This window comes from Trachemys scripta, chromosome 12 (genome assembly GCF_013100865.1).
Source record: "Trachemys scripta elegans isolate TJP31775 chromosome 12, CAS_Tse_1.0, whole genome shotgun sequence".
Lineage (NCBI taxonomy): Eukaryota > Metazoa > Chordata > Testudines > Emydidae > Trachemys > Trachemys scripta.
Window position 1 is genome coordinate 40,542,451 of NC_048309.1, and position 25,710 is coordinate 40,568,160.

The 25,710-nt window shown below is 54.0% G+C and overlaps 2 protein-coding genes and 1 long non-coding RNA gene across 3 annotated transcripts; 2 read left to right on the top strand and 1 right to left on the bottom strand.

Annotated features, from left to right (window-relative positions):
* The first annotated feature begins 2,565 nt into the window (after window positions 1-2,565).
* LOC117885469 lies at window positions 2,566-8,175 on the top strand. Its single transcript, XM_034786772.1, has 11 exons — window positions 2,566-2,599; window positions 2,790-2,899; window positions 3,242-3,364; window positions 3,733-3,855; window positions 4,139-4,218; window positions 4,642-4,747; window positions 4,935-5,030; window positions 5,741-5,845; window positions 6,292-6,427; window positions 6,646-7,038; window positions 7,953-8,175. The coding sequence occupies exons 1-10, from the start codon at window positions 2,566-2,568 to the stop codon at window positions 6,822-6,824; spliced, it is 1,092 nt and encodes a 363-aa protein (XP_034642663.1). The 3' UTR covers window positions 6,825-7,038; window positions 7,953-8,175.
* A 2,955-nt stretch (window positions 8,176-11,130) lies between these two features.
* LOC117885731 lies at window positions 11,131-13,520 on the top strand. The gene is made up of 3 exons (XR_004647834.1): window positions 11,131-11,308; window positions 11,767-11,957; window positions 13,256-13,520. It is a non-coding gene; the product is annotated as an uncharacterized LOC117885731 (long non-coding RNA).
* A 3,129-nt stretch (window positions 13,521-16,649) lies between these two features.
* Window positions 16,650-17,594, bottom strand: LOC117885470 (olfactory receptor 49-like). Its single transcript, XM_034786773.1, has one exon. The coding sequence runs from the start codon at window positions 17,592-17,594 to the stop codon at window positions 16,650-16,652; it is 945 nt and encodes a 314-aa protein (XP_034642664.1).
* Window positions 17,595-25,710: the final 8,116 nt, after the last annotated feature.

Genomic DNA, 25,710 nt, shown 5'->3' on the forward strand with positions numbered 1-25,710 from the left:
ACACCCAGCAGTGGAACCAACAGGAAACCCAGCAATGGAACTCAGGAGTCCTGACTCCCAATCCCCTGGTCCAGTCACTCCAGCGGAGCACACTCCCTCTCAAAGGCAGGGGGAGTGGACATGGGGGCCTGGTTGTAATTGCCAGCTGTGGGAGGGAGCGTGCAGCAGTGGTTAGCGAAGGGGCCTGGAAAGAAGGCCTGCTGGGTCCCACCATACTTCTGACACTTGGTGTGACCCTAAGCCAGTAGCTTCCCCGCTCCAGGCCTGTTTCTCATCAGTGGGGTTGGGGTCGCAGTCCCGATAGCCCAGGGGGGTCGGGAGGCTCCAGGAAGGTGTGTAAAGTGCTGGGATGTCGGGATCCCGGACGCGCTGTCATCCCCGCACTAGGACGGTGTTCTGCACCCACTGCTGCTGGCCAAATTTCTCCGTCCCTTGACAATAAGACAGACTCTTGTTTTCACAGCCAGCCGATCGCCCCGTGCCATCACCCTGCCTGCTTCCTGGGCAGGGTAACTCCTCAGCTCACCACCACCCTCTTCAGCCTGCCTTGGGCTTGGAGAGTGAGGAGAAGGGCGAGGGACGACCCTGAACATCCTCCATCTATCGCTCCGTCACCAGAGCAAGTGAGTGGCCCTTGGGGGCATCCCCTGTCTGTCTGGGGAGAGGCAGAAAAAGGGGGAGAGAATCTCTCCCAAAGGAGATTGGATTTGCAAACAGCCCCCAGGAACCCCTCGCTCTCAGACCGGGAAGGGGCTTCTCCAGAGCCGTCTCCAGTGTGTTTGGCAAGGTCCCAGCAATGGGGCTCCCAGCCCTTCCCTTGTGGGAGACTGTTCCCCAGGATGAGAGTCTGTGAGCTGGTCCAGACCCAGTGAGCTGCTGAGCATGGAAATCAATGGGAACCGAGGGGGCCCTGGCCTTGCTATGCCTAGGGACTTTGAAGTGGGGAATGGTTTCCCAGGAGAAGTCCGGACTCCTGGGTTCAGGGTCGGCTTTAGCAAGTGCGGGGCCCGATTCGTGGGGCAGCACTTCGGATTGCCGGCTCGGAGAGGTGGCCCCGTGGGGCTGCCGCGCTCCGGATGGCGCTCTGGCCGGGAATGCAGGGCCACGGGGCTTGCCGCGGTCTGGCCGACGGTCCGGGCGGGGTCATGGAGCTGCAGGACTGCTGCGGTCCGGCTGGGGCTGCGGGACCGCGGGGCTGGCCGGAGCTGCAGCCAGGGTCGCAGGGCTGTGGGGCAGCCACGCTCTGGCCAGAGCTCCAGCCGGGGTCGCGGAGCTGCCGTGGTCCAGCCGCAGCTCCAGCCAGGAGAGCGGGACTGCAGGGCTGGCTGCGCTCCGCAGGAGCTCCAGCCGGGAGACTGGGGCCGCGGGGCTGCCGCGCTCCAGCCGGCGCTCTGGCCAGGGGACTGGGGCCCCCGAAGATGACTGCCTCCGGGGTGAGTGTGTGGGGCTTTCTTAGGCGCGGGGCCCGATTCTGGGGAATCGGGCGAATCGGCCTAAAGCCGGCCCTGCCTGGGTTCTGTTCCTTCTCTAGCCTGGGGGGGGGGGGGGGGGGGGGGTGAGTGTGGTCTGGGGTCGCAGGAGGGAGCTGCTTGTCCAAAGTGACCAGTGTCTTTGTGACTGACCCCAGTGCTCGAAAAGGACGAGACTCCCAGGTTCTTGCAGCCCCAGGGATGACGAGGCGGAGCGTTGAGGGGGAGCAGATCATGCAATGAACTCCTGCCAGTGGGGGTAGCTTGCCCTCCCTGCACCCCCGTGGGGGGAGCAGGAGCTGCTCCGGCTGGGGCAGGGATGGGGAGGGACCAAACAGGCTGGTTAGTGAGCGGCTGCCTTGACCCCAGACTCACGCCTGCTCCCCGCTGGGTTCCAGGATGGCCAGGCTCCTGAGGAGGTTCAGGAAGAAGGCTCTGCAGGTGGCCCCAGAGCCTGAGGGAAGCAGCCACCATCTTCCCCAGGAGCGGAGCGGCCCCTCCGTCCCCGCTGGAGGGGAAGAAGCTCCCGGCCGCGCCAGGAGGTGGAAGTGCCCAGCCTTCTGGCGGAGGAAACCCGCTCCCGGCACAGGCGCCGAGGTGGGAGCATCACCTCCCAGGCCAAACTGGGGCTGGGCCAGGCTGCGGCTGGGCGGGCAGGACCCAGCCCAGGGGCGGAACCGGGCAGGGTGGCTCTGGGGCTTGTTGTTGTGTGGGCAGCAGCGGCCCCAGGAGCCCAGCCCCAACTTCCAACAGGGGCCATCGCCCTGCTCGGTCAGTGAGGACCTTCCAGCCTCCCCAGGGCAGGAGGTGGAGGATCCCTCTGCCAGCCCCAGCAGCTCGGGCTGCTCCCCATCCGACAGCAGCAGCGCCTGCGACTCGGACAGCAGCCTGGCCGACGGACGCGTCTGCTTCGTTCAAGGTGAGGAGCCAGGCTGGGCTCAGGGAGGGGGGAGAAGGGGGCTGTGAACACCCTGGGCCCAGGCCCTCGAGCAGTGCTATGGGGGCGGTCTCCAGCCCAGGTGTCTGGCCTGAGCCATGTGAACCCCACGGACACTAGATGCTGCCACTTTGGTCCTTGGTGCTCCATTGGGCGGGGATGGGGGGAGGCACCTCCAAGGGAGTCCAGGACAGTGGGGAGGGTCTCTTTGCTATGGGCTCCTGAAGGAGTTGGGGGCTGATGCCATCACTGAGAGGGGGGAATGTGGGGCCCAATCTGCCCTATGTCCCAGAGGTGGGAAGGGGACACATTGTCCCACCATGCCCCTGTCCTTCCCCGCGTGGCAGCAGGAGTCACCTTGTCCCCTTCTCTCCCTGGTGCAGCGTCCGCCAGGGACTCCGAGGACGACGAGGAGAAAGAAGAACGGGTAGACTTGGTAACAGAGGAGGCTGCTCTCATGAACATCCGAGAGCAGCTCCATGCCCGAGAAAAGGTACAAACGTTCCCCAGCTGTGCTGGAACTGAGATTGTCCTGCTCCTTCCCAGCATCCTGACCCCTGCAGAAGGTCTTGGCCCTAATGGGGACCTTTCTCCTTCATGATCTGGGACCCCCAAGATGGGGGTGTTTGTCACACACCAGCCAGGGTCTCCTCCCTGCACAGGCACTGTCCCAGTTCCTGACCCTAATTGTGGAGGAGTCGTGGGTGATTTGGACAATAGGCGGGTCCCCACTATCCCCCATTCAGGCCTAAGTCCTGCAGCTGGTGTGGCTGGGGCAGGGAGGTCCCTGGCTAACTGGCTCTCTCTCCCCTAACCCCACTCCTGGTGGGCGCAGGACCAGGTGCAGCAGCTCGTGTTCCTGCACGCCATCTATGCCGCGTGCCTCGCTGCCCAGCAGAGAGGGGACGACACATTGGAGCCACACTGCTCGAAGGCGGCTGTGGCGGAGAGGATTGTGGTGAGTGAGACATGGCGGCCGGCAGCTGGAGGGTGGACAGAGACATGGGAGGGGCAGGGGTCTCCCCGGGCCGACGGTTGGGGGATGGCTGGTTCTGGAGGGCAGCTGAGGGCAGGGATTGATGGGGCTGAAGATTGGGGAGAGGAGACGGGAGAACTAGTGGGCAGGAATCGGAGGAGCGGGAGGCAGCTGGGGGGATCCTGCTGGCTGTGTAATCTCCTCCTTGGGAAGTGTCAGTGAGGCCCNACAATAGGCAGGTCCCCACTATCCCCCATTCAGGCCTAAGTCCTGCAGCTGGTGTGGCTGGGGCAGGGAGGTCCCTGGCTAACTGGCTCTCTCTCCCCTAACCCCACTCCCGGTGGGTGCAGGACCAGGCGCAGCAGCTCGAGTTCCTGCAGGCCATCTACGCCGCGTGCCTCGCTGCCCAGCAGAGAGGGGAGGACACATTGGAGCCACACTGCTCGAAGGCGGCTGTGGCGGAGAGGATTGTGGTGAGTGAGACACGGCGCCCGGCAGCTGGAGGGTGGACAGAGACATGGGAGGGGCAGGGGTCTCCCGGGGCCGACGGTTGGGGGTTGGCAGGTGCTGGAGGGCAGCAGAGGGCAGGGATTACTGGGGTGAAGATTGGGGAGAGGAGACGGGAGAACTAGTGGACAGGAATCGGAGGAGCGGGAGGCAGCTGGGGGGATCCTGCTGGCTGTGTAATCTCCTCCTTGGGGAGTGTCAGTGTGGCCCGAATCTCACACGCTCCTTTGTCTCCTTTGCGTCTCACAGGAGCTCATTGAGGAGCTTCCTCCTAACTCTCCACCCGGCGCCGTCCTGGCCAATTCCCTCATTGCTGTGGCCAACCTCAGGTACCGAGACCCTCCCGCCTGGTTCCCCTAACCCCAGTGCTGCTCAGGCCCGTGGCTGGGAGTCACTGCCCCTCCCACTCCCAGCTCACCTCCCAAGGGGGGCTCCTCTGGCAGAGGTGGGGGGAAGGGTCACTCCCTCTCCTGGCTGCTCTGTTCTTTGCACTCCAGTACATTGCAATGGCTTTGGGGAGAGGCTGACTCCCAGGATCAGATACAGGAGGGGCAGCAGGGTCCAGGGAACAGGCGCCATTCCTGCCCTGCCACTGTCGGTCTGGGAAACCTCGGCCTTATCATTCCCTGGCTCGGTGCCTCAGTTTCCATTCTCTCCAGCCTCTGCCTATTTCCCTGCAGTTTCACGTCCGTGTCAGTGTCAGTCCCACCCCCGCACTGCACAGTCTAATACCGGCTCCTCTCTCTTGCCAGCACCATGACACCTGCCCTGGAGCCGGAGCTGGAGACCCACCTCCTCCAAGCCACCCTGCACGCAGTCTTCACTCTGGGCACGCAGATGGACACCAACCAAGTCCAGGTAGATCAGCCAGCTGTTATCCTGCCCGAATCCTTGCTAATTGCCTGCAGTGGGATGTGAATGAGAGACGCCAGGATATGTGTTTGGGGGTCTCACCAGTGCTTCCCAGAGACCCCTCTTCCCATCCTGTGGCAGATGTAGCCCCAGTTTCCCTAACTCTGACCCACGGCTCTCCCTTGCTTTGCAGGATCTGCATAGGGTCATACCAGACCTTCTGGATGCCATGCTGGGGAACCTGCTGGCAAAGACCCCAGACACGGACAAGCTCCACTACATCTTGGAGGTGAACCCGATGAGGGGTTGGGGGCAATTTGACCTTCACTCTTAGATCCATTTTCCAGTCTGTCCTCCTAGCTGGGCCCCCAGTGGCCGTCCTTGGTCAGGGCAGTCAGTGCAATGCAGGGTCAGGCCCTTCCTCCTTGAAGGACAGAGGAAGGAGCTGGGACTTCACCCAGAGCTCTGCCTGGTTGTGTCGAGCACTAAGCACAGGGCCGCTGGCTGGCTTGGGGAGTGAGAGTCTGAACCCCTCCTGGGAGATCCAGAAGATGGTCCTCAGAGAAGAGCCACAGCCTCATTCCTAGAGAAACAGGAGGTCCCAGAGAATCAGCCCTTGTCTCTGATGGTCCCCGAGATTCCTGGGGGGATTGTGCTCACACTCAGTCCCTTCACCCAGCCAAGGACTTGAGAGCCAGGGAGGGGGGAGGGGTCTGTCTCTTTCCTGGGGAGCTGTTCAGGAATCAGCAGTTCAGGGAGGATGGGACCAGCCCCGACACTGAGCATTGTCCCAATCTAGAGAGACAATGACAAGTTGTGACCTGCAGGATACAAGCATCGTCCTGGGGGCAAGAGTCCCCTTCTACAGCTCTGCGGTCAATGAATCAGATATTCCACCCCCACCGCATGCAATGTCTCAGCCCCCTGGGGATGTGGGGGGCCATTAGCACAACACATGCACCCCCCCCATCAATCCTGAGCTGCCTCCTTTCCCCACAGCACATTAACTACTGGACCGTGTCCAGGGTGCCACGAGAGAGAGCCAGGGCCATCAGGAGCAGCGCGGCCCTGCTCACGTCCGTCATCTCCCTCCCTGACTTTGACGTAAGTGGCCTCTGAGCCCAGCTTCCTGACTCCAGGCGTAGGGGGCGGCTCCATCGGGCTGTAGGATCTGCTGCTGCAGGGGCTGTGGGCTAGGAGTGTTCCTCTTGGGGAGGCAGAGTCAGAGCAGAGAATGAGCCTGGCTTGAGTCAAGTTCTTCTTGTCCTGGTTAAGTGGCGACTCTCTCTTGTAAGGGGAGCGGGCTCCAGGTTCTTGCCTTCCTGTCATCCTGGAGCAGCTGGGGAAGCAAATCCTCCTGGAGGGCCCTGCCCGCATCCCTGTTCTCCTGGCTCCCTTGAGGGCAGAGATAACTAAGGGTCCAGCTCTAGCTCCTATCCTCTAGCATCTCCTGCAGAGGGGCTGAGGGGAAGGAGAGTCCTGGCCCGGGGGGGACTGGGAGCTGACAGGAAAATGCTGATGGAGTCCCCTCTCCCTCTCCCGTCCATTAGAACTCAGCCGAATTCCCCAGGATGGGCCACCACGTGGCCCAGCTGGCTCTGTCCATCAGTGACCCAGACGAGGACATCAGCCGGCAGGCCAGGGAGGGGGTTTACCGGCTCTACCAGCTCCTGCTGCGCCAGAGGGGTAAGGAACCCGGCTAGACGAGTGAGACTGGGACCCCAGCCAATTTCTCTCCGAGTGACCCCGGCTGGCGGATCAGTCTCTCTCTATCTCTTTCTGTGTTCTCCACCACCCCCGCAGTTCTGTTGGGCTCTGCCCACTGTGCAGCCCCCAATGGGATTGGAAGGACACAAGCCCTGCAACCAGAATGACCGATGTGTATGTGTCTCTCTCTTTCCCAGACCTGAACATCCATGAGGTCGAAGACCTGTGGGTGTGTGACTGGCACCAGGACAGCAGGCTCCTCGGCTATAAGAACACCGCCAGGGTAGGGGAGGTAAGGACACTCTGCCAGGGCATGGCACAGCTCTGCAGGCAGGTGGCTGCCTCCTGGAGCCACGCGACGGAGTTGCCGTTCTAGGCCAGGATTTGGAGCCTGGTTCGGGGCAATCTGCTGAAGCCTCACATCTGGTTGGTTTCAGGTTTTTGCCAAATTCTTCTCGGAGGGGCAGAGAAGATTCTTCCTGCAGACAGCAGTGCTGGCCATGCACGACCCCCTGCTGCGTGTCAGCCAGGCTGGGCTGCTCCTCACTTACTCCCTCCTGGGGCAAGCCGAGCAGCTGATGGGGAGCAAGGTGAGCAGCTGCATTAGACTCAGGAGATTGGGGGGGGGCAGGCCTCATTCCCATCCTCTGGCCATTCCCGGCCTGGCAGCAAGGCGACTGGTGGGGAATGAGAGTGAGAGCAGCTGCTCCTGGGAAGGGAGATGAATTCACCTCCATGAGCAGGAGGGAGCCAGCTTGTCCCCGGAGCAGTTCCAGCCCAGCTCGTTAGCAAGGCTAATGAATGACAAGCATTGCCTCAGCACGGACTTCTGTTCTTGGGAAGGGCAGCAGAGTGCTCTACGTGCCCTCTGCGAGCCTCTCCTGTCACCCGCGCCACCACCCAGAGTTGTTCCCGTCACTGGCAGCCTGGGAGGCCAAGGACTGAGGGGTGATGGCGACTGACCGGGCAGTTCTGAGGCACATGGGCGGGGGAAGCTCGTCCTGCTGCTGGCAGGGCTGGACTCGCTCTAGAGAGAACGGGAGGATTCAGTCAGCAGGGGCTGCTGATCTGCCCCATTCACCAGGGCTGCCATCCTCTGGCTTCAGCCTCAGTGGCTGGGATGACTTGGGGAAAGGTCTCAAACTCCCCACATCCCACTTCACTGCTGCCAGAATCCCTCCACTCCCCCCCCCGCCACTAGAGCCCCCTCCCTGCCCAACCTGGGTGGGGGTGGAGGAGAGAGGTCGGAGAACTTGAGCTGTGGATTGGAGGTGGAACAGCTGTCAGGGGCACTGGGTGGGAGATGGCAGGAGCTCCCCCTACAAGGAGGGGGGTTGGCACTGGAGGTCCCTAGAAAGACTCCATTCTGGGGGTCAGGAGGGGGACTTCATCCCTCAGAGGTGCACGGGTTCTGGGTGGAAATGCTGCTGGTCCCAGGTGCCCTTAATTCCCCCTGATTCCGCGGGGGTGTCTGAGTCTGTGACAGGTCCTCGTTCCCTTGCAGCAGGAGGACGTCACGGCCAACATAATGAACCAACTTTACATCATCCGGCACTTGCGCCAAGTGCCGGAGGCGCTGCAGGAATTCTGCCTCCAAGGCCACCAGCAACTCCCGCTCCCTCTAAACGGGGAGTGTAGTGAGACTGAGTGGCCTCCCTCCGAGCAGGAGAGCGAGGGCCCCTCTACACGCCCCTTGGAGGGCGGGGCCTATATCGCCCCACCCCCCTCGCCTGAAGGACTTTTTGTTGCTGGCCACCAGGGACTCTGGTGGACTCTCTTGAGACTGAGTGGCCTCCCTCCGACCACGTGAGTGAGGGATCCCCTACACGCCCCTTGGAGGGCGGAGCCTATATCGCTCCGCCCCCCTCACCATAAGGACCGGGGCGTGGGGCCGGAAATATAAAAGGCCGGCCCTGCACCACAGTTGGGGGACAGCCTGCAACAGAGGAGGACACTTGGCCTGTTCTCCAGAGGCCCCTAACCCTAACCCTAACCCCAGGCCTGGACGAGGACTGGCCCGGAGTCCCCACTGCGGTTTACCCCAAGGAGCCGGAAAAGGCCTGGAGGCCACAGCTACCAAACCTCGGCCGGGGAGGCAGGACGTAGCCCAGGGACAGCCCGGGAGCTGCTGGCTGCAGAGCCCGGCGCGACTCAGTTGGCGTGTTGCGGCTGGATCCCCGCCGACGCCTGGGCAACCAATCCTGCCCCTGCCAGCGCCTTGGGCTGGGACGCGGGGGAGGAGGGTGGGACCGCGTCCCCCTGCCACCCCACCCCGGGTGGCTGACCCCCTACACGGTTCAAGGAGGCTGTAGCCCAGGACAGGAACTGTTTGTTGGCTGGCCACCGGGGCCCCGTCCAGGCTAGAGCCAGCCCTGTCAAGTCTGTCTGTTTGCTGGCTGCCAGGGTTCCACCCAGGCCAGGGCCCGCCCTTGAAGTTTGGGTGTTTGTGGGATGCTTGGGCCCCGCCCAGGCCTGAGCCACCCCCGATACACTGTGTTGAGGGGCTGACCACTTGAGCGACCTCAGCCCAGCAGCGCCGGCTCAACCATTTTTCCGCCTCAAGCAAAAAAAACCCCAAAAAACAACGCTCGGACTCCCAAAGCGAGCAAAAAGAAAACCAAAAAACCCCAACCACTCGGACTGCCGCCGCCCGAACTGCCGAAGTGCAAAAAACAAAAAAGTCGCCCGGACTGTGCTGCCCCAAGCATGGAGGGAATGCCGCCCCAGGCGTGTGCTTCCTCCACTGGTGCCTGGAGCCGGCCCCGCACCTGGTTGCGACAGCTGATCGCTGAGGTGGGGCGGCTGCTCCACCCCCATGCAAGAGGACGCTAGAGTAGGCCAAAGCAGCTGCACAGGCTAGAAGCCAATCAGAGAAGGGCCAAACGAGAGCCAATCAGGGCCGAGATTAGAGCCAGCCAATCACGGCTAGGCTAGGCCCTATATAAAGGCTGCCCAGGCAAGCAGCAGTCAGTCTGTCCCAGACCTTAATGGGAGAAAGTCTGTCTCCAGAGCAGGAGACCAGCATCTCAGAAAGAGCCGTGCTGGGCAGGCTCAAGGGAGCCTACTACAGCTCCGGCCTGAAGACCTGCCAGACTGCGGGCCCTGATATAAAGGGCCCGGAGGGGAAGTGGCCCAGGGACAGTTGGACAAGGGGAGAGCAGGGAGGCTGCCACTGGAGGATACCTGAGTGGGGACCCAGAGTAGTGGGTGGGCCTGGGTCCCCCCCTTCCCTCTTGTACTGCACCTGGCCATGCGGTGGCGGAGTCAAACTGCAACCGGCCCTTGAGACAAGGGGCTAGACTTTGGGGGTTGTGGTTGGCCACTGAGGCAGGTGCAAGGACTGTTGCTAACCTGATTCCCCCCTCCCCCACCGGAAGGAGATGAAGATGGATTAGGGAGCACTGCCAGAGGGCAGTGGTCTGAAGAAGGACACCGTCAAGCGGACTAGGCAGATTGTGCCACATTGAGATACAAAATGGTGGAGAAAAGAGACTTCTATTGGAGGGCCTGGGCGGCTCGGCTCGCCGAGCAGCAGAGGGAGTTGTTCCGGCTGCTGTGGAAGTCGGCACCCAGACCAAACAAGAGATCCGGCACCAAGTGCGAGAGGCCGGGACCGGGAACGCTGAACTGCTTTGCCTACAGGCGATGGGGACCCTAAAAGAGGGAGAGTCCCTACTGGGAGGGGGCAGAGAGGCCCCACCCAGAAAAGGCACCCCCTGTGAGAGTAATGGGGGTCCCCAGCTTGTTGGGTCTGTGGGGAGCCAGGGCACCTGAAGAGAGAGTGCCCCTACAGGACTCCCAAGGCCCGGGCCAGCCCAGAAGGAAAGGCTAGGGCCCGGGCCCAAACAAGCAGGAGAAGGGACATCGCAGGGGAAAGACCCAGAAAGTGCTTCCATTGCCACCAAGGGAGACATTTAAAGAGGCACTGCCCCCTGAGGAAGAAAGGGGGAGTGTCCAAGACAAGGGCTCGATCAGAGACCAGCCCCAAGGAAGAGGTGGTGAAGACGGAGGCCCCTAGAGAGAAAGGGGCTGGGGCAGAGAGGTCCCACCAAAATGAGGGAACCCACATAGGAGCCAGGAGGGCCCATGTGGGAACCCAAACAGAAGTAGGAACCCACGTAGGACCAGACATTCTACAGTGGGAACCCAGATTCTAGAGGTGGGAAGCAGGTGGCTCCAGACTTTGGAGGACCTGCAAGAGGAAAGAGATGCCCTGCAGGTCCCGCGGCGAAGGAAGCTGGGGCGATAGGAACTCTTTCCTCCCCTCCCCCGTGAGCATTTTTAAGGGAGAGGGATTGTGGTGGGGCAGCTGCCCCACCCCCATGTGAGAGAGGGCTAGAGTAGGCCAGAATGGCGGTGCAAGCCAGCAGCCAATCAGGGAAGGGCCTACTGAGAGCCAATCAGGGCCGAGATTAGAGCCAGACAATCAGGGCTAGGCTAGGCCCTATATAATGGCTGCCCAGGAGAGCAGTAGGTAGTCTGTCCCAGAACGTCATGGGGGAAGGTCTGTCTCCAGAGCAGGAGACCAGCACCTCGGGCTGGGCAGTACTGTACCTGGCCATCCAATGGCCGAGAGAAATTGTAACCGGCCCTTGAGATAAGGGGCTAGACTTTGGGGGTTGCGGTTGGCCACCGAAGCAGGTGCAAGGACCGTTACTAACCCACGCCTCCTGGAATGGGGTGAGGATGGATTAGTGAGCACTGCTAGAGGGGCAGTGGCCTGAAGGACACTCTCAAGCAGTGAGCAACGTGGGTCCAGATGCCAACGGAGGACAAGAGACGGATGGGATGCTGCCAACAGAGGGCGTTCCCCATGGACTGAGCTAATTCCCGGAGCGACCAGCGGGAGGCGCCATGGTGGTGAGTCCCAACCCCGTCAAAACCACCCAGCCCTATTGTGGGCCCACTGCTACTCTGCAGACTCTGGTCCGGACCAGACTGGGCCAGCCGGAGTGGCCTCCCTCGGAGTTGGAGAGCGAGAGGGAGAGCTAGTGGAAGGGGAAATAGAGCCCCCCGGCACTCACAGAAACTCTCTCCCCTCTCTGTGGAGCAGGGTTCTTCCCTCTGCCCCCCAAATTCCTTCATATGGGGCAGGACCTCTTTCCCTTGCACCCACTCCCCTCCCCCCTTTCCTTGGTCTACCCTCCTCCCATTCCGGCTGCGCCCATGTAGTGCAGAAAGGCCCTTGTGTCAGGGCCACAGCCCCACTGGAGCTCGGAAAGCTCCACTTTTGAGGAGGTAGGGGTGGGACAGAGGCTCAGGGCTAGTTTCATCTCCTGCCCTTTATTCTCCCCTTGGCCCTTCTATGGTGTCTCTAGGTATGACAGGAATAGGAGCCTCCTTCCCAGCTGTCTACCAGGCCCTGGGATCTGGCACAGCCTCCCAGACGGGCGCATCTGGTAGCTGAGCCGCGTCAGGGAGCAGTGGGGACAGGTCACCTCGTCCCATCCAAGCAAGCAATGCTGACTCTCAAAGAGGCTTAGATGGAAGACCCCAGTCCCTCATGGAGGTAAGAGCCATTTACTCCTTGGGGCGTGTGGGTCTCTTGGGGGAGAAATGGAATTCCCGATGCATAGCCTGTCTGGGAGCTTCCCATGTCCCTGGCTCCCAGTTCTGGGACAGAGACTTCTCCATCATCCTACCACCCAGGTTTCCTTCCTAGGAAGTGGCTCTCCAGAGACGTCCTCAAACCTGGGCTCCTGAGAGCATTTCTGGCAGGAGACTCCAGCCCCTGGGGCATGAAGAGAGCATCGGGTAGTCTTGATCACCTGGCATCTCAGGTCTCTAGCTCCACTTCCCGCAGCAGTGGGGTTTCTCCAGCCCCCTCACCACACCTGTCAGCCTCTGAATATCAGAGTCACCAGAACGAGCAAACTTCAGTTCCAGTCAGTGGGGCCTGTGTGTCCTCAGTCCCTCTGGAAAGCAGGTGTGAAATGGGGAGCAAGGACCCCAAGCCACGAACAGTGGGAGTGGGCAGAGCAGGTCTGTAACAGGGTGCTTTCCCTCGGGCTGCACAGCCTGGGGCCTAGCCAAGCTGACTATAGACTGAGCCCTAACTGAGAGGCAAAAGGAGAGGCCAGCCCCTCCCACCTCCCCTCCCCCTGGAGCGTCGCTAAACTATCAAAAATGAATACAGTGGAGTCACATCATATGCGGGGGTTAGGTTCTAAGGTCAGCACATGTCAGGGTTCCCTCCCCACTCTGAATTTTAGGGTACAGATGTGGGGACCTGCATGAAAGACCCCCTAAGCTTATTTCTACCAGCTTAGGTTAAAAACTTCCCCAAGGCTCAAATTCCTTCCTTGCCTTAGTAGCGCTGCCACCATCAAGTGATTGAAACATTCAGGGAGTGCCACTTGGAGCCCCACCTTGCCCCTGCCAGCCCCTCTGAGGGGGGTCAGTATTATCCCTGTTCGCTGGGGCATAGGGATAGAAAGCAACTGGCTGCAAGGTCACACACGACGTCCCTGACAGAGGCAGGAAGGAAGCGTGGGACTGATACCAGTCCAGCTCCAACCACTAGACTCCAGCCACTTCCCAAGTCAGAGAACCCAGGAGCCCTGACTCTGACACTAGGCCTTAAATGACCAGACCAACCTCCCTCCCACTCAGGAAGCCAAAGAAGGGATCCTCTGCTGAGCTCCCCTTGGCAATGCCGCTGTCAGCGACCATTGCTAGTGGGTGCCAAGTGCCTGAGCAGGGAACTGCTTGAGAGCCTCCTAGAGACTCGCAGGTGTTTGACTGTGACCCTCAGGGAGCCATGGCAAGAGACTCTCCGGCTCTAACAAAGGGTTTCTGTTCTCCTAGACAGTCAGCCCGTGAGGCCAGTTTGCAGAATGGGGAAGAGCCCTTTGGCGAGGCGTTGGAGGATTCACCATGAAGGTGGCAGCAGCGGCAGTGCCTGGGTCCCCATGGGCCAAGCCTCCACTCCTGACACTCCAGGCTAATCTCCCCCTGCTCTCAGTGGGGCTTGGCTTTAGCTGCTGGGCCTGTGAGTCTAGACCAGGGGTCTCAAACTCAAATGACCATGAGGGCTGCTTGAGGACTAGTTCATTGGCCCGAGGGCTGCATTGCTGACACCCCCACTCGCTGTCCCCGGCCCTGCCCCCAGAGGGGGCAGGATGGGTGTGGCGGGGGCTCAGGGCAGGAGTTGAGGTGTAGGGGGCTCAGGGCAGGGAGTTGGAGGGGTGAGGCAGGGGGTCGGGATGCAGGGTGTAGTAGGGGGCTCTGGGCAGGAGGTTGGGGTGTGGGGGTGCAGGAGGGAGTGTGAGGTGTGGCAGAGGGTTGGGGTGCAGGCAGGGGGCTCAGGGGAGGAGGTTGGGGTGCAGAAGGGGTGGGGGATGCAGAAGGGGGCTCAGGATATGAAGTTGGGGTGCAGGAAGGATGTGGGATGTGGCAGGGGGCTGAGGGCAGGAAGTTGGGGTGCAGCAGTGGATTGGGGTGCAGGCAGGAGGCTCATGGCAGGGGTTGGGGTGTGGGGTGCAGGCGGGAGTGCAGGCAGGAGGCTCAGGGTGTGGGGTGCAGGAGGGAATGCGAGGTGTGGCAGAGGGTTGGGGTGTGGGGTGCAGGAGGGAGTGCGAGGTGTGGCAGAGGGTTGGGGTGCAGGCAGGGGGCTCATGGCAGGGGGTTAGGGTGCAGGAGGGCATTGAGCTCTGGCCTGGAGCCGCTTACCTAGAGAAATAGCCCCGCAGGCCGCATGTTGGAGACCCCTGGCCTAGGCCGAGCACTCAGGGATTTCCATCAGCCTGCTCAATGGCGAATGCAGCCCCCCAAAGAAGGGAAGAAGAATGGAAGTGAAGGAGTGAAGCTGGACCATCCGCTGAGCTGCTGCAATCAAGTGAGCAGAGCCGGGGAGAGAAGAGGGAGAACTCGAAGGTGGCTGGCGGCCGTATGGAGGAGAAGCAGTTTGGGAGCCAGGAGAGGAGAAATAAATAGTTAATGACAAATGCTGCAGGCTCTCTCTTGTGTGGTGAAGGGTCGAAAAGGGGTCTCTTTACTATCGCGCTGAACTTTAAAATAGCTGTGTATGATGGGGGGGGGGGTCTATAAAGGTAAGAGGTCCCTCTAGGGCCTTGAAGTCCCAGATCCTTGGGCTACTGCATCCTTCTACCAGCTGATCTCAACCCAGCAACTCCCTCAGATGGTAGCAGTAGTGAGCTCTTGTCCTCCTTTTGTGGACGAGCCACCAGAAAAAGCGCACAGTACATGTGGCCAAGGAAATAGAGGCAGTGTTGCCTGTTCATATGGCTCTTGTGGGGGAACACGGCAGGTTACGCTGGACTAGGTAGGAGCCATGTCTCCTGCACGTTCCGAGGCTCCAGAGACCTCTCTCCAGATCCCAGAGCTTCCTCAGAGCCCTAAAGAGCCAGATGGACTCTGACCTCTCTCCCCCCACCGCAGCAGTCCAGAAAAAGTTCTGTGTAGACATGTTGTGTCCTCTTCTACCACACTCCCCTGTTGGCAACTAATGCAGTCACAGAGTCCAGGCTCGGTTTGGTCACAGAGATCTCCTTGGGACTGTCACCTGATGTTCTGAAATTACCTCTGAGTACATTTTCCCTACCAGCTTGGGACTCCAGAACCCTGCCTTGTTGAGCCAGAGGGGCTAGCCTGCTGCAGCACAGACCCAGAATTTAACTAAAAACAGCTCAGCAGGTTACCTATCTCCAGCACCCAGACACCTAGCTCTGAATGGGATCCAAACCCTAAATAAATCTATTTTACTCTATATAAAGCTTATACAGGGTAAATTCATAAATTTTTCACCCTCTATATCACTGATAGAGAGATATGCACAGCTGTTTGCTCCCCGAGGTATTAATCACTTACTCTGGGTTTATTAATAAACAAAAGTGATTTAAGTGGTTTCAAGTAATAACAGACAGAACAAAGTAAGTTACAAAGCAAAATAAAACAAAACACTCAAGTCTAAGCCTAATATGTTAAGAAACTGATTACAGGTAATATCTCACCCTCAAAGATGTTCCAATGAGCTTCTTTCACAGACTAGACTCCTTCCTAGTCTGGGCCCAATCCTTTCCCCTGGTACAGTCTTTGTTAGATCCAGCAGACATCTCATGTGGTAAGCAGGGGTTTTCTCATGACTGGAAGCCTCCTTTGTCCTCCTCCACCCCCTTTTATAGCTTTGGCACAAGGCGGGAATCTTTTGTCTGTGCTTGTCCCCACCACCGCTTCATCAGTGGAAAAGTATGAGGATTAAGATGGATTCCAGTATCCTATGATATGCTCACATATCACTGTAAGTCCCTTATTCTCCATTCTTCCTGGGTTGGCCCACACATACACTGGAAGGTTTGCAGATAAATAAACCATATACAACCAATTGTCCTAGTGAATTGGAGCCATCAAGATTCTAAACCACCATTAATGGCCCACACTTTGCATAATTACAATAGGACCTCAGAGTTATACTTCATATTTCTAGCTTCAGATACAAGAATGATAGATGCACACAAATAGGAGGAATATATTCTGTAGGTTATAACCTTCGTTATGATGCCTTACAAGAGACCTTTTGCATAAAGCATTTTCCAGTTACATCAGATTCACACTCCTAAGCCTATTTCCATCAGACACATGGAGTGCAACGTCCCAGGCTTGTTAGAGGTGAGGCAGGGAGAGTAACGCAAAGAACTGATCCAGGAACCCCAGAAGGCAATGGCTTCTATATTACGAATTTTTGTTCTGCTGCTCAGCACCATCATAAAATACCAGGAATGGGGTTGGGATTTTCAAAGGAATCCATGGAAACTATGTACCCAACTCCCATTCAATCTCAACAGCATCTGGGAAACACTCGCCCTTAGAGTTATTTGAAAATAAGAGTCTAAAATATGAAATGCCTCATATTACCCATATAATATAATTATTACCCATAAAATAGAAAACCTCATATTACCCATACCCTCAGGTGTACTGAGGGTATGGGTAAATCTCTGCTCTTTAAAGCACTGAAGAATTCAGGATAGATAGATAGATAGATAGATAGATAGATAGATAGATAGATAGATAGATAGATAGATATGGGGATGGATGGATAGATAGATGGGTGTCTATGGGGATAGATAGATAGATTGATAGGTGTCTGTGGTGATGGATGGGTTGATAGATTAGATAGGAATTCTTTGCTCTTTAATATAGGTCTCTCTCCAATCTCCAGGCTTTCACCTTCCACCCACTATTAAATATTGGGGTCTTTACAAAACACTGCACTACCAATGGCCTTCCTCACTGCCTCCTGAACTTGCCTGTTCCTCAGGCTGTATATGAAGGGGTTGAGCAGAGGGGACACCACCGTGTTGAGAACAGCCACAGCCTTGCTGAAGTCCAGCCCGCCACTCCACATAGGTTTGACGTACAAGAAGATGCAACTCCCGTAGGTGATGGAGACCACAGTGATGTGAGAGATGCAGGTGGAGAAAGCTTTCTGTCTCCCCTGGTCAGATGGGACGTGCATCACGGTGGAGACGATCTTGATGTAGGACACAAGGGTGATCGCTAGAGTGCCCAGCACTGAAAGCAGAGCTGTGATGAAGCCCATGTACTCTATGAGCCATGTGTCTGCACAGGCAAGCTTAATCAATGGTGTGCTATCACAGAAGAAATGGTTAATCACATTCGGGCCACAGAAAGGCAACTGGAACAGTACAATCATCGGAGCAATAATAAACAATATGCCTCCAATCCAGGAGCCCAACGCCAAGAGAGTGCAGACTTGACCGCTCATGATGGCTGTGTATTGTAGAGGGTTGCAGATGGCCACATATCTATCAAAGGACATGACTGCTAACAGAAGGAACTCGGTGGTACCCAGGATAAAATAGAGAACGGATTGAGCAAAACACCCAATCAAAGAAATGGTTTGACCGCCTAATGCCATGTTGGCCAATGCTTTTGGGATGATAACAGAGGTGAAGCTGATTTCCAGGAGGGAGAAGTTCCGGAGGAAGTAGTACATCGGGGTTTGGAGACGCCGGTCCACCAGGGTGATAGTGATGATAAGAATGTTGCCCGCGATGGTAAAGAGATAAGCGACTAGGAGCACCAGACAAATCAGGAGCTGTAGGCGGTGGTCATTGGTGAAACCCAAGAGGATGAACTCCATCACCACAGTTTGGTTCTCCATCTTTCGACATACAAAAGCAGTTCAAGAACAGTGAATAGCACAATACGGAAGAGGGAGCAGTCATGAGCCTACATCTCCAAGACCTCATTCCCCAAACCTGCCTTCCATCTGAATCTCTAGGGGCTTCTCTCGGCCCTTGTGTCTCTGAGTGAGTCTCCAATGTCCAGTATGAGTCCTGGGCCTTGTTCGGGAATTGTCACTGGAAATCAGACTCCGGAAAAATGTTAAACTCCTTGGGGAAGAACCTAGCACAGTCTCTCTAGCCTCTAGGTTCTTCTGTAATAATAAAATGAATGGAACTGATCTTAATTATAATAATGGAGAAACTGAGCTTCAATCGATAGAGAATATATATCTATAGTTATATCTCTTTTCTCATAATGGAATGGGACAAGTAGAAAATCTGTTAAGTTTTTAAGTTTCTCAGAGCAGACACTGTCCTTTTGAAATACATATATATAGAGTTACCAGCAGGCTGATGTCTGATTGGGGGATCAGCATCTGAGGTAATATATGGGCAACATTTTCGAAGGAGCCTAAAGGAGCTAGGCACCCTAACCTTGATGATTTTCAAACCAAGAAATAAATTCATAACAAGAATTGTTTTTTTTTTATGCAGAGCTCAAAAAGGTGGAGAGATTGCTGCCCATCATGCTGCCCAATGTTGCCTCATTGTTTCCTTGTGCTCCCCTGTCTGGCTGTATCTGTTTGTCAGTCTCTTGTCTTATAGAATTGTAGGACTGGCAGGGACCTCGAAAGATCATCTAGTCCAGTTTCCTGCACTCATGGCAGGATACATATTATCTAGAACATCCCTGACAGGTGTTTGTCTAACCTGCTCTTAAAAAGCTCCAATGATGAAGATTTCACAACCTCCCTGGGCAATTTATTCAAGTGCTTAACCACCCTGACAATTAGGAAGCTTTTCCTAATGTCCAACCTAAACCACCCTTGCTGCAATTTAAGCCCATTGCTTATTGCCCTATCCCTCATAGGTTAAGAAGAACAAATTTTCTCCCTCCTCCTCCTAACAACCTTTTATGTACTTGAAAACAGTTATTATGTCCCCTCTCAGTCTTCTCTTCTCCAGACTAAACCAATTCAGTTTTTTCAGTCTTCCCTCATAGGTCATGTTTTCTAGACCTTTAATCATTTTTGCTGCTCTTCTCTGGACTTTCTCCAGTTTGTCCACAACTTTCCTGAAATGTGGCGCCCAGAACAGGACACAATACTCCAGTTGAGGCTTAATCAGCGCAGAGTAGAGCGGAAGAATTACTTCTCATGTCTTGCTTACAACATTCCTGCTAATACATTCCAGAATGATGTTTGCTTTTTTTGCAACATTGTTACACTGCTGACTTATATTTAGCTTGTGATCCAGAAATGACCCCCAGATCCCTTTCCACAGTACTCCTTCCTAGGCAGTCATTGCCCATTTTGTACCGTGAGCTGTTTGGGAGGAGGACCCTGTTTTTGTTCTGTGTTTGTACAGCCCAATGGGGTCCTGCTCCATGACTGGGGCTCATAGGTGCTACCTCAATACAATTAATATGTCAGAATAATAACAATTAGCCTGTGGAACTCACTGACACAAGATGTCATTGAGGCTCAGAGTTTAGTTTAACAGGCTTAATAAAAGGCTTCAATATTTACATGAATAAGAAGAACACCCCATGCACGTCCAGTGGAGAGGATGTTTTCAACCAGTTTGAAAGGACTATAAATCCTACTGCTTCAGGGGATAAGCCAACTTCATTGACTCATTTATTGCAGGACCAGGGTTTTGGCCTCCTGTGTGTTCTATCTAGGGACAATCCTGATATTCAGGGCTTTGTCTTATATAGGCTCCTATCACCCCCACTCCCTGTTCTGATTTTTCACACTTGCTATCTGGTCACCCGAGGTCTATCAGTCCCTAAACTTGGGCTTGTCACAGTTCAGGGAAACTGCACCTGTATTCCCCCTAAGTAGTCCACTCTAGGCTCCCAGCTTTTCAGCTGTCACTTTTCTTGGGCAGAGACCCATGACTCTCACCTTCCTGTCCGGGTTTTTTCCAGGCTGCATAGTGCCCTGCAGACACTGTGAACTCCTCAGCAAGTCAGACTGCCTCAGCAGGTCGGCTTTGTCTTCTCCGCAGAGCTATCAACAGTGTAGCCATCCATAGGTGTAAGCTATCACCTCGTCCTGTCTAAGCAAGCACATTTATTCTTAAAGTGAAAACATTAAAACATTAACATCACAGAGAAAACATTAAACCAATAGAAGACCCTGCACGCATGCTAAGAAGTGGTGATCAGCCAGCCAGCGTTCCCCTCCCAGGGCGATGTGTCAAAAGGGCACGTCTTGGCATAACTGGTAATTTGCATTCAGCTCCCCCCAAGATGTTTCCTAGGAACCCCACTTTACTCTGTTTGTCCAGCACATTGTTTAAAATAGTCCTTTTACGCTCATAACGCTTCCCCAGGGTCACACCAGCCAGGGAGCCCCATGAGAGACGGTATTCACTATCCCACAGCCACAGATAAACTTTGCATTTTTAATACACTGGACCCCAAAGATACTTCAACTTAATCCAGTTTGGTTTGTTCAGGAAATGACCATTCTCTTCAGAAGCTCTGCTGTCTTTTTTATCATGGAGTATTTTCTTTGCACTGGTTCAAACAACATGAGCAGGAGGATGTGTCCTTCCTCCTAGAACATTAAATACATGTAGCTACATGAATGTGAGGCATAGACACACATACTCACCATTCAGGGGGTGGACGGACGGATGGTTCTGGGACAGAATTCCTTCATACTTTGGGGATTGTGGTATCTTCTTTGTGTGTGTTTGGGGGGGATGTCACAAAATCTCAGGCAAATAAAGTATCCCCAGGCTAGGACAATCTCCTCTGACAAGGTTTCCTTGGTAACAATTAATTGTGTGCTGTCTCCAAAGACACTACAAACCTGATTCTTCAACTCTGCAGATGCGTATGACCTGGAGACACATCAGGTGCTGCCTCTTACAAACCTACACAGCAGTGGTTTCCAACTTGTGGACTGCAGACCCCTGGGGAAATTCAGACGGGAAATCTTAGATATAAAGTGGTCCACACCTGCATGCAAAATCTTTTAGGAGTCTGCAAATGAAAAAAAGGTTGAAAACCAACTGCTAACCACCAAGAGCTGCACCATTCATCTTGCTTTAGCCAGGAGGCTCTCTTGATCCCTCGGTGTCATTGCAGTTGAAGACAATGCAGGGTCCCTCTATGCTAGCAAACAGTTCCTGCTTCACTCACTAGGAATATATAACATTTGGGATCACTAGCATTGTTCCCATTGGTCATTAGTAGGCTCCCAGGAGACAACCCAGCTGGCAAATTGGCGGAGATCCCAAGTGTGTGTCACTGTTGTGTGAGGACGAATCAATCCACTCTTTATCTTAGTTTATTTCCAGTTCCTCTCTGGCCCAGCTGCCCATGTAATTCACCATCAGTCCGAGGTTCTTTGGGAGATAGAACGGTTGTCACAGAACTAGCATTCCATGGTGTTTGGAGAGAAAGGAATGTGCAGGGTGATGGAGGATCTGCCTTTGAAGACAGGGAGAGGGAGGTGCAGGGACAAAGGGGAAGCAGACTATGCCCCAGTACTAGAAGAGGGGATATCTGGATAAGCTGAGCCTACCTAAGCTTTAGATAGGGCAAATATGCACACAAGCTCTTTCTCTTTCTCATGCTTTGTTTCCTATATGAACATAAGAACAGCCATACTGGGCAGACCAATGGTCCATCTAGCCCAGTATCTTGTCTTCTAGCATTGGCCAGTGCCCGGCATTTCAGAGAGAATGTACAGAGCAGGGCAATTAATGAGTGCTCCATCCAGCTGTTGAGAGCAAATCACACTTGATTTTGAAAAGGCTGATTTCTGCCACTGGGTTCATGTCAGAGCTCCTGAAGAGATGTCTGGTGGGCAGCCAAATCCAGTTGGTCCTTCTGAGTAAACCCTGTCGATACACAGGGACCTGTAGGGGTCCAGTCTGAGAGCGAGAGAATCATGAGATGCCACCTCAGTGATGTGAAGGCAACTTTAGTACTTGATGTCCTTCATGACCTCTGCAGTTCAGGTTTTTTGGTTGGTTGGTTTTTCCAGTTTTTCCAAATAATGAATCTTGAATTTTGTTATTTATCTGCTATTTCCATCTCAGGCATGTAGTTACAGATGTTTCGTTTCCATATGTGTTTCTATTTCCTGTCAAAACAATAAAAAGAAGGTTTAAAAAAAGGCTCACTCATTCACACCGTGGCGGCTGGCTTTCTCCAGTCTTCCTCGTTCTCATTGCAATAGGAGAACCACTGGCTGCCAGGGGTAGCGAGACTGAAATAACAGTGGAAATAAAAATGGAGAAAGCGATGGCAATTTACACCAGCTGAGAATCTGCATTTAGTTCCTAAATAAATACAACGGGATGATAGATACAAAGCTAAAAGAACTATGAGGATCTTTTCGCTTTAATGCAGGATGCAGGATGCTTTGACAGACAAGAACTTGGGCCACCTAGATAGGTCCTTTCTGACCAGTGAATTGATTTATTCCATATCTATCAATCCCTCTGTATACCCTCCATTTCCGTAGAGGTCTCCTTAAGGGCCTCCTTAACCTCTTTGTTTCTCAGACTGCAGATTGGGGGATTGATCAGGGGTGTCAAGACAATGTAAAGGGCAAAATACACTTTGTTTGGGGCTCTTGTGGCGCTGGTGTTTGGTAACATATAGACAGTCATTAGGGTCCAATAGAAAATAATAACCACGATAAGGTGGGAGAAGCAGGTGGAAAAGGCCTTTTTTCTCCCGCTGGTGGAAAGGTTTTCTCAGGATGGTGGAGATGATATAAACATAAGATGTCAGGGTCAGCAGAAATGGGGGAGCACTGTCTCTGGAGGTGAATATACAGGTCACTGGGATAACCAAACTGGTGTTACTGGAGAGTTTAATCACTGGGATAAGATGACAAAAAATGATCAATTTCATTAGGGCCACAGAAGGCTAATTGTGGTACAAAATATATTAATTAATTAATATGGTAATAACTATGAGGAACTTATCCAAGATCTGACTGCTAGCTGGATACATACGGGTGACATAGTGCAGGGGTTTCCATACTGGTAAGTAGCGATCATCAGACATCACAGCTAGCAGGTAACACTGAGGGGTCACTCACAGATCAAAGCAGGAAAACTGTAGGATGCCTTGGCTAACAAATGGTTCTGTCCCCCGCCAGGAGACTGGACAAGAGGGTGGAGGTGTAGCAGGTCTCCAAGCAGGACAAGTTCCCCAGGAAGATGTACATGGGGTGTGAAGGGGATGATCAACCATAGCCAGTGCAGCAATGAGCATGTTTGCCATCCTGGTGACTACCTAGGTCACTAGAAAGAGCAGGAAGAAAAGAATTTTGCAGTTCATGGGGATTCCCAAATCCCAGCATGATGAATTCTGATCGATGTTTGATTTCCCCCTTCTCCTCTCTCCATGAGGTGTACGTCAATTTCCTCTTTCTCCTCTCTCCATGTGGTGTTTCTAGTCATAGAGAAAAAGTACTAATTTGCGAGGGAGTTTGCTGCACAATGAAGTTGGGTGGATTTCCATCCATTTGAGTCCACAAAAATTCACCTGGCCAACTGAGATTAGGGTTTATATTCCCTCACAGCCAAGAATCGGTTTCACCCCCAGTCTTTGCACCAGGTTTTGGAATGGAGAATGCCCACTTGCCTGCCCAAAAAAGCAACAACGCAGTTCATTGATCACTTTCTGCCCCTGCCCACAGGTGGTTTTTCATTTACAGATTAATAGTGGTCCTGGGGACCTTCAAGAAGGTCCTGGGGACCTTCTGCAGGCCACAGAGAACTTTCAAGAGCTCAATAGGGCTAAAGGAATCCCTAAAGTGTAATAATCGTAGAAAACACTTCAGCCAGGTGGTTATTGAACAATGCCCTGTATTAAAAGACTTGTCCTTTTAGCATTGGTAGTTAATTCTCCTCTCACCAACAAAGATCATTTTGCTAAAACCACCACTTGGGGATATACGAATGAATGAACAGGGTTTGATTATCAGTACCTAATAAAAACTTGAAATAGTTCATGTTAAATATAGAGCGTTAACCTCGCTATTGTCAGCTGCCTTGCTTTATTTTTCTTTTGGTAACTTTTTTCTGTGAATCCAATCTATACATTCAAAAATAGTCTCAATTCTGCGTCTGGTTAAACAAGAAGGAATCCAATAAACTTGTGACAAATTTGGTCTTGTTAATCTTAATGTAATACCTTGTTTCATGACATTTTGAAGTAACTGCTTTTTAATGATGGGATCATTTTTCTCTTGCTCTCGAAGACCACACAGTTTTTCGCAGACTGCCATGTGACCTTGAAATGAGGGTGAAGGTGTCACTTACACTTAGGTGCCCAAGAGTGGGACTTCATGTGGCCCCTGCCTGTTTTGCCATGGTGCTGTAAAACCCTGATGTAGACGAAGCACTGCAGTGTTGCTAAGTGAGGCTACTGCTGACTGTAAAAACACCTTTTTGACAGGGAAGAGAACACCTCCAAGCAGGTCTAGAAGACACGGCAGTACAAACATCAGGGACCACCCGAGTCCAGGCTGCACTAATACCCTCACCGGTGGAGATGCACCTATGGGATGCAACAGTGGGAGGTCTAGAGTAGACAAGGCATAACTGAGAGGCTGACCCTGTGGCCTGAACTGAGATCTTTATCCATTACGCATCAAATTCACCCTCATGCAGAGGCCGGGCATAAGCCCTATGTGCCACTATTTGAGCACTTATGTGGGACATTAGTGGTGTCTCGGCCTTGATCTGGCCCTCTGCACATGGCTGAATGTCACTTTATTTTGCCAGGCCGGGCAAGATTATATTGTTTTATCCTGTTCCCTTGCAGATAATTGTACCTGTTCTTTCTCCATTGCAAACAAAATCCCATGTTCTCAACATATTATATGTGTTACCCGGGATATGCCTAGGGCAGCCCTCACAGAAAATGCCACAATCAGGGCAGGCCGCAAAAGCAGAGCAGATAGTCCCAAAGACTGGTGGGTAGCACTGAAGTTAAACTCCCCAACCAGTCCCAAACTCTGCTTATGATCCCCCCCCCCGCCGCCGCCACTGATTATCGAGAAGCTGAAACAAGAACTCCCACAGCCCCCTTATTGCATTCCAGTCTCTGGCTCCCAATCAGCACCTAGGTCCTGTACGGTGAGGAGTCATTTTAAAACTCTGTTCACATATAACCAAATGTTCTTCTGCCCCCAAAGGGACAGCCGCGTCACCAGGTCAGTGTAGGTTTGACTCTTACCCAAAATACCACGCTGCCAGCCAATCCTTTAGTGTCTAAAACGAAAGGTTTATTATAAAGAAAAAAGAAAGAACAGGACGAGAGATGTTAAATGGTAAAACAGTCACATAGGTATAAAGATTCAAAGTCCATGTATCAGGTTCTTAGTAGTATTGGTGAGTTTCCTGGCTTGAAAGTTCCTCTGGAACACATTCACAGCTGGGATGGGTCATTCAGTCCTTCGGCCAGAGCTTCAGTTTGTAGAAAAGTTCCTCCAGAGGTAAGAAGCAGGATTGAAGACAAAATGGAGATGTTGCAGCTGCCTTTTTATATTCCTTTTGCCATGTGGCTTGTACTTCCTGTGTCCGAAACACAAGCTGCCAAGCACATGGCATGGAAAAGCCGTAGAGGTCTGTCCATAGACATGCCCCTACACGGCTTGCTGACTCATCAGGTGTATCCCCGGCTCATTTCCATGGGCTCATTGTACCGCTGATGATCCTTAATGGGCCATCAAGCAGGCTAGGCAGTGCTGATGCCAAACTGTCTGGGGGTGTCACCCAGAAACACAGCACACGTTTGGAAATACAGAGGTACCCTACATCTCTATAACTCACCATACCAAGGTGATACAAACATCTAAACAAAATTATTGTATTTGGAAAATTATAAGATTTTTGTAGATACCTTAGGCCTTGTCTACACTACGAGAGTAGTTCGATTTTACTTAAATCGAATATTTGGAATCGATATTGCAAAGTCGAACGTGTGTGTCCACACTAAGGACAGTA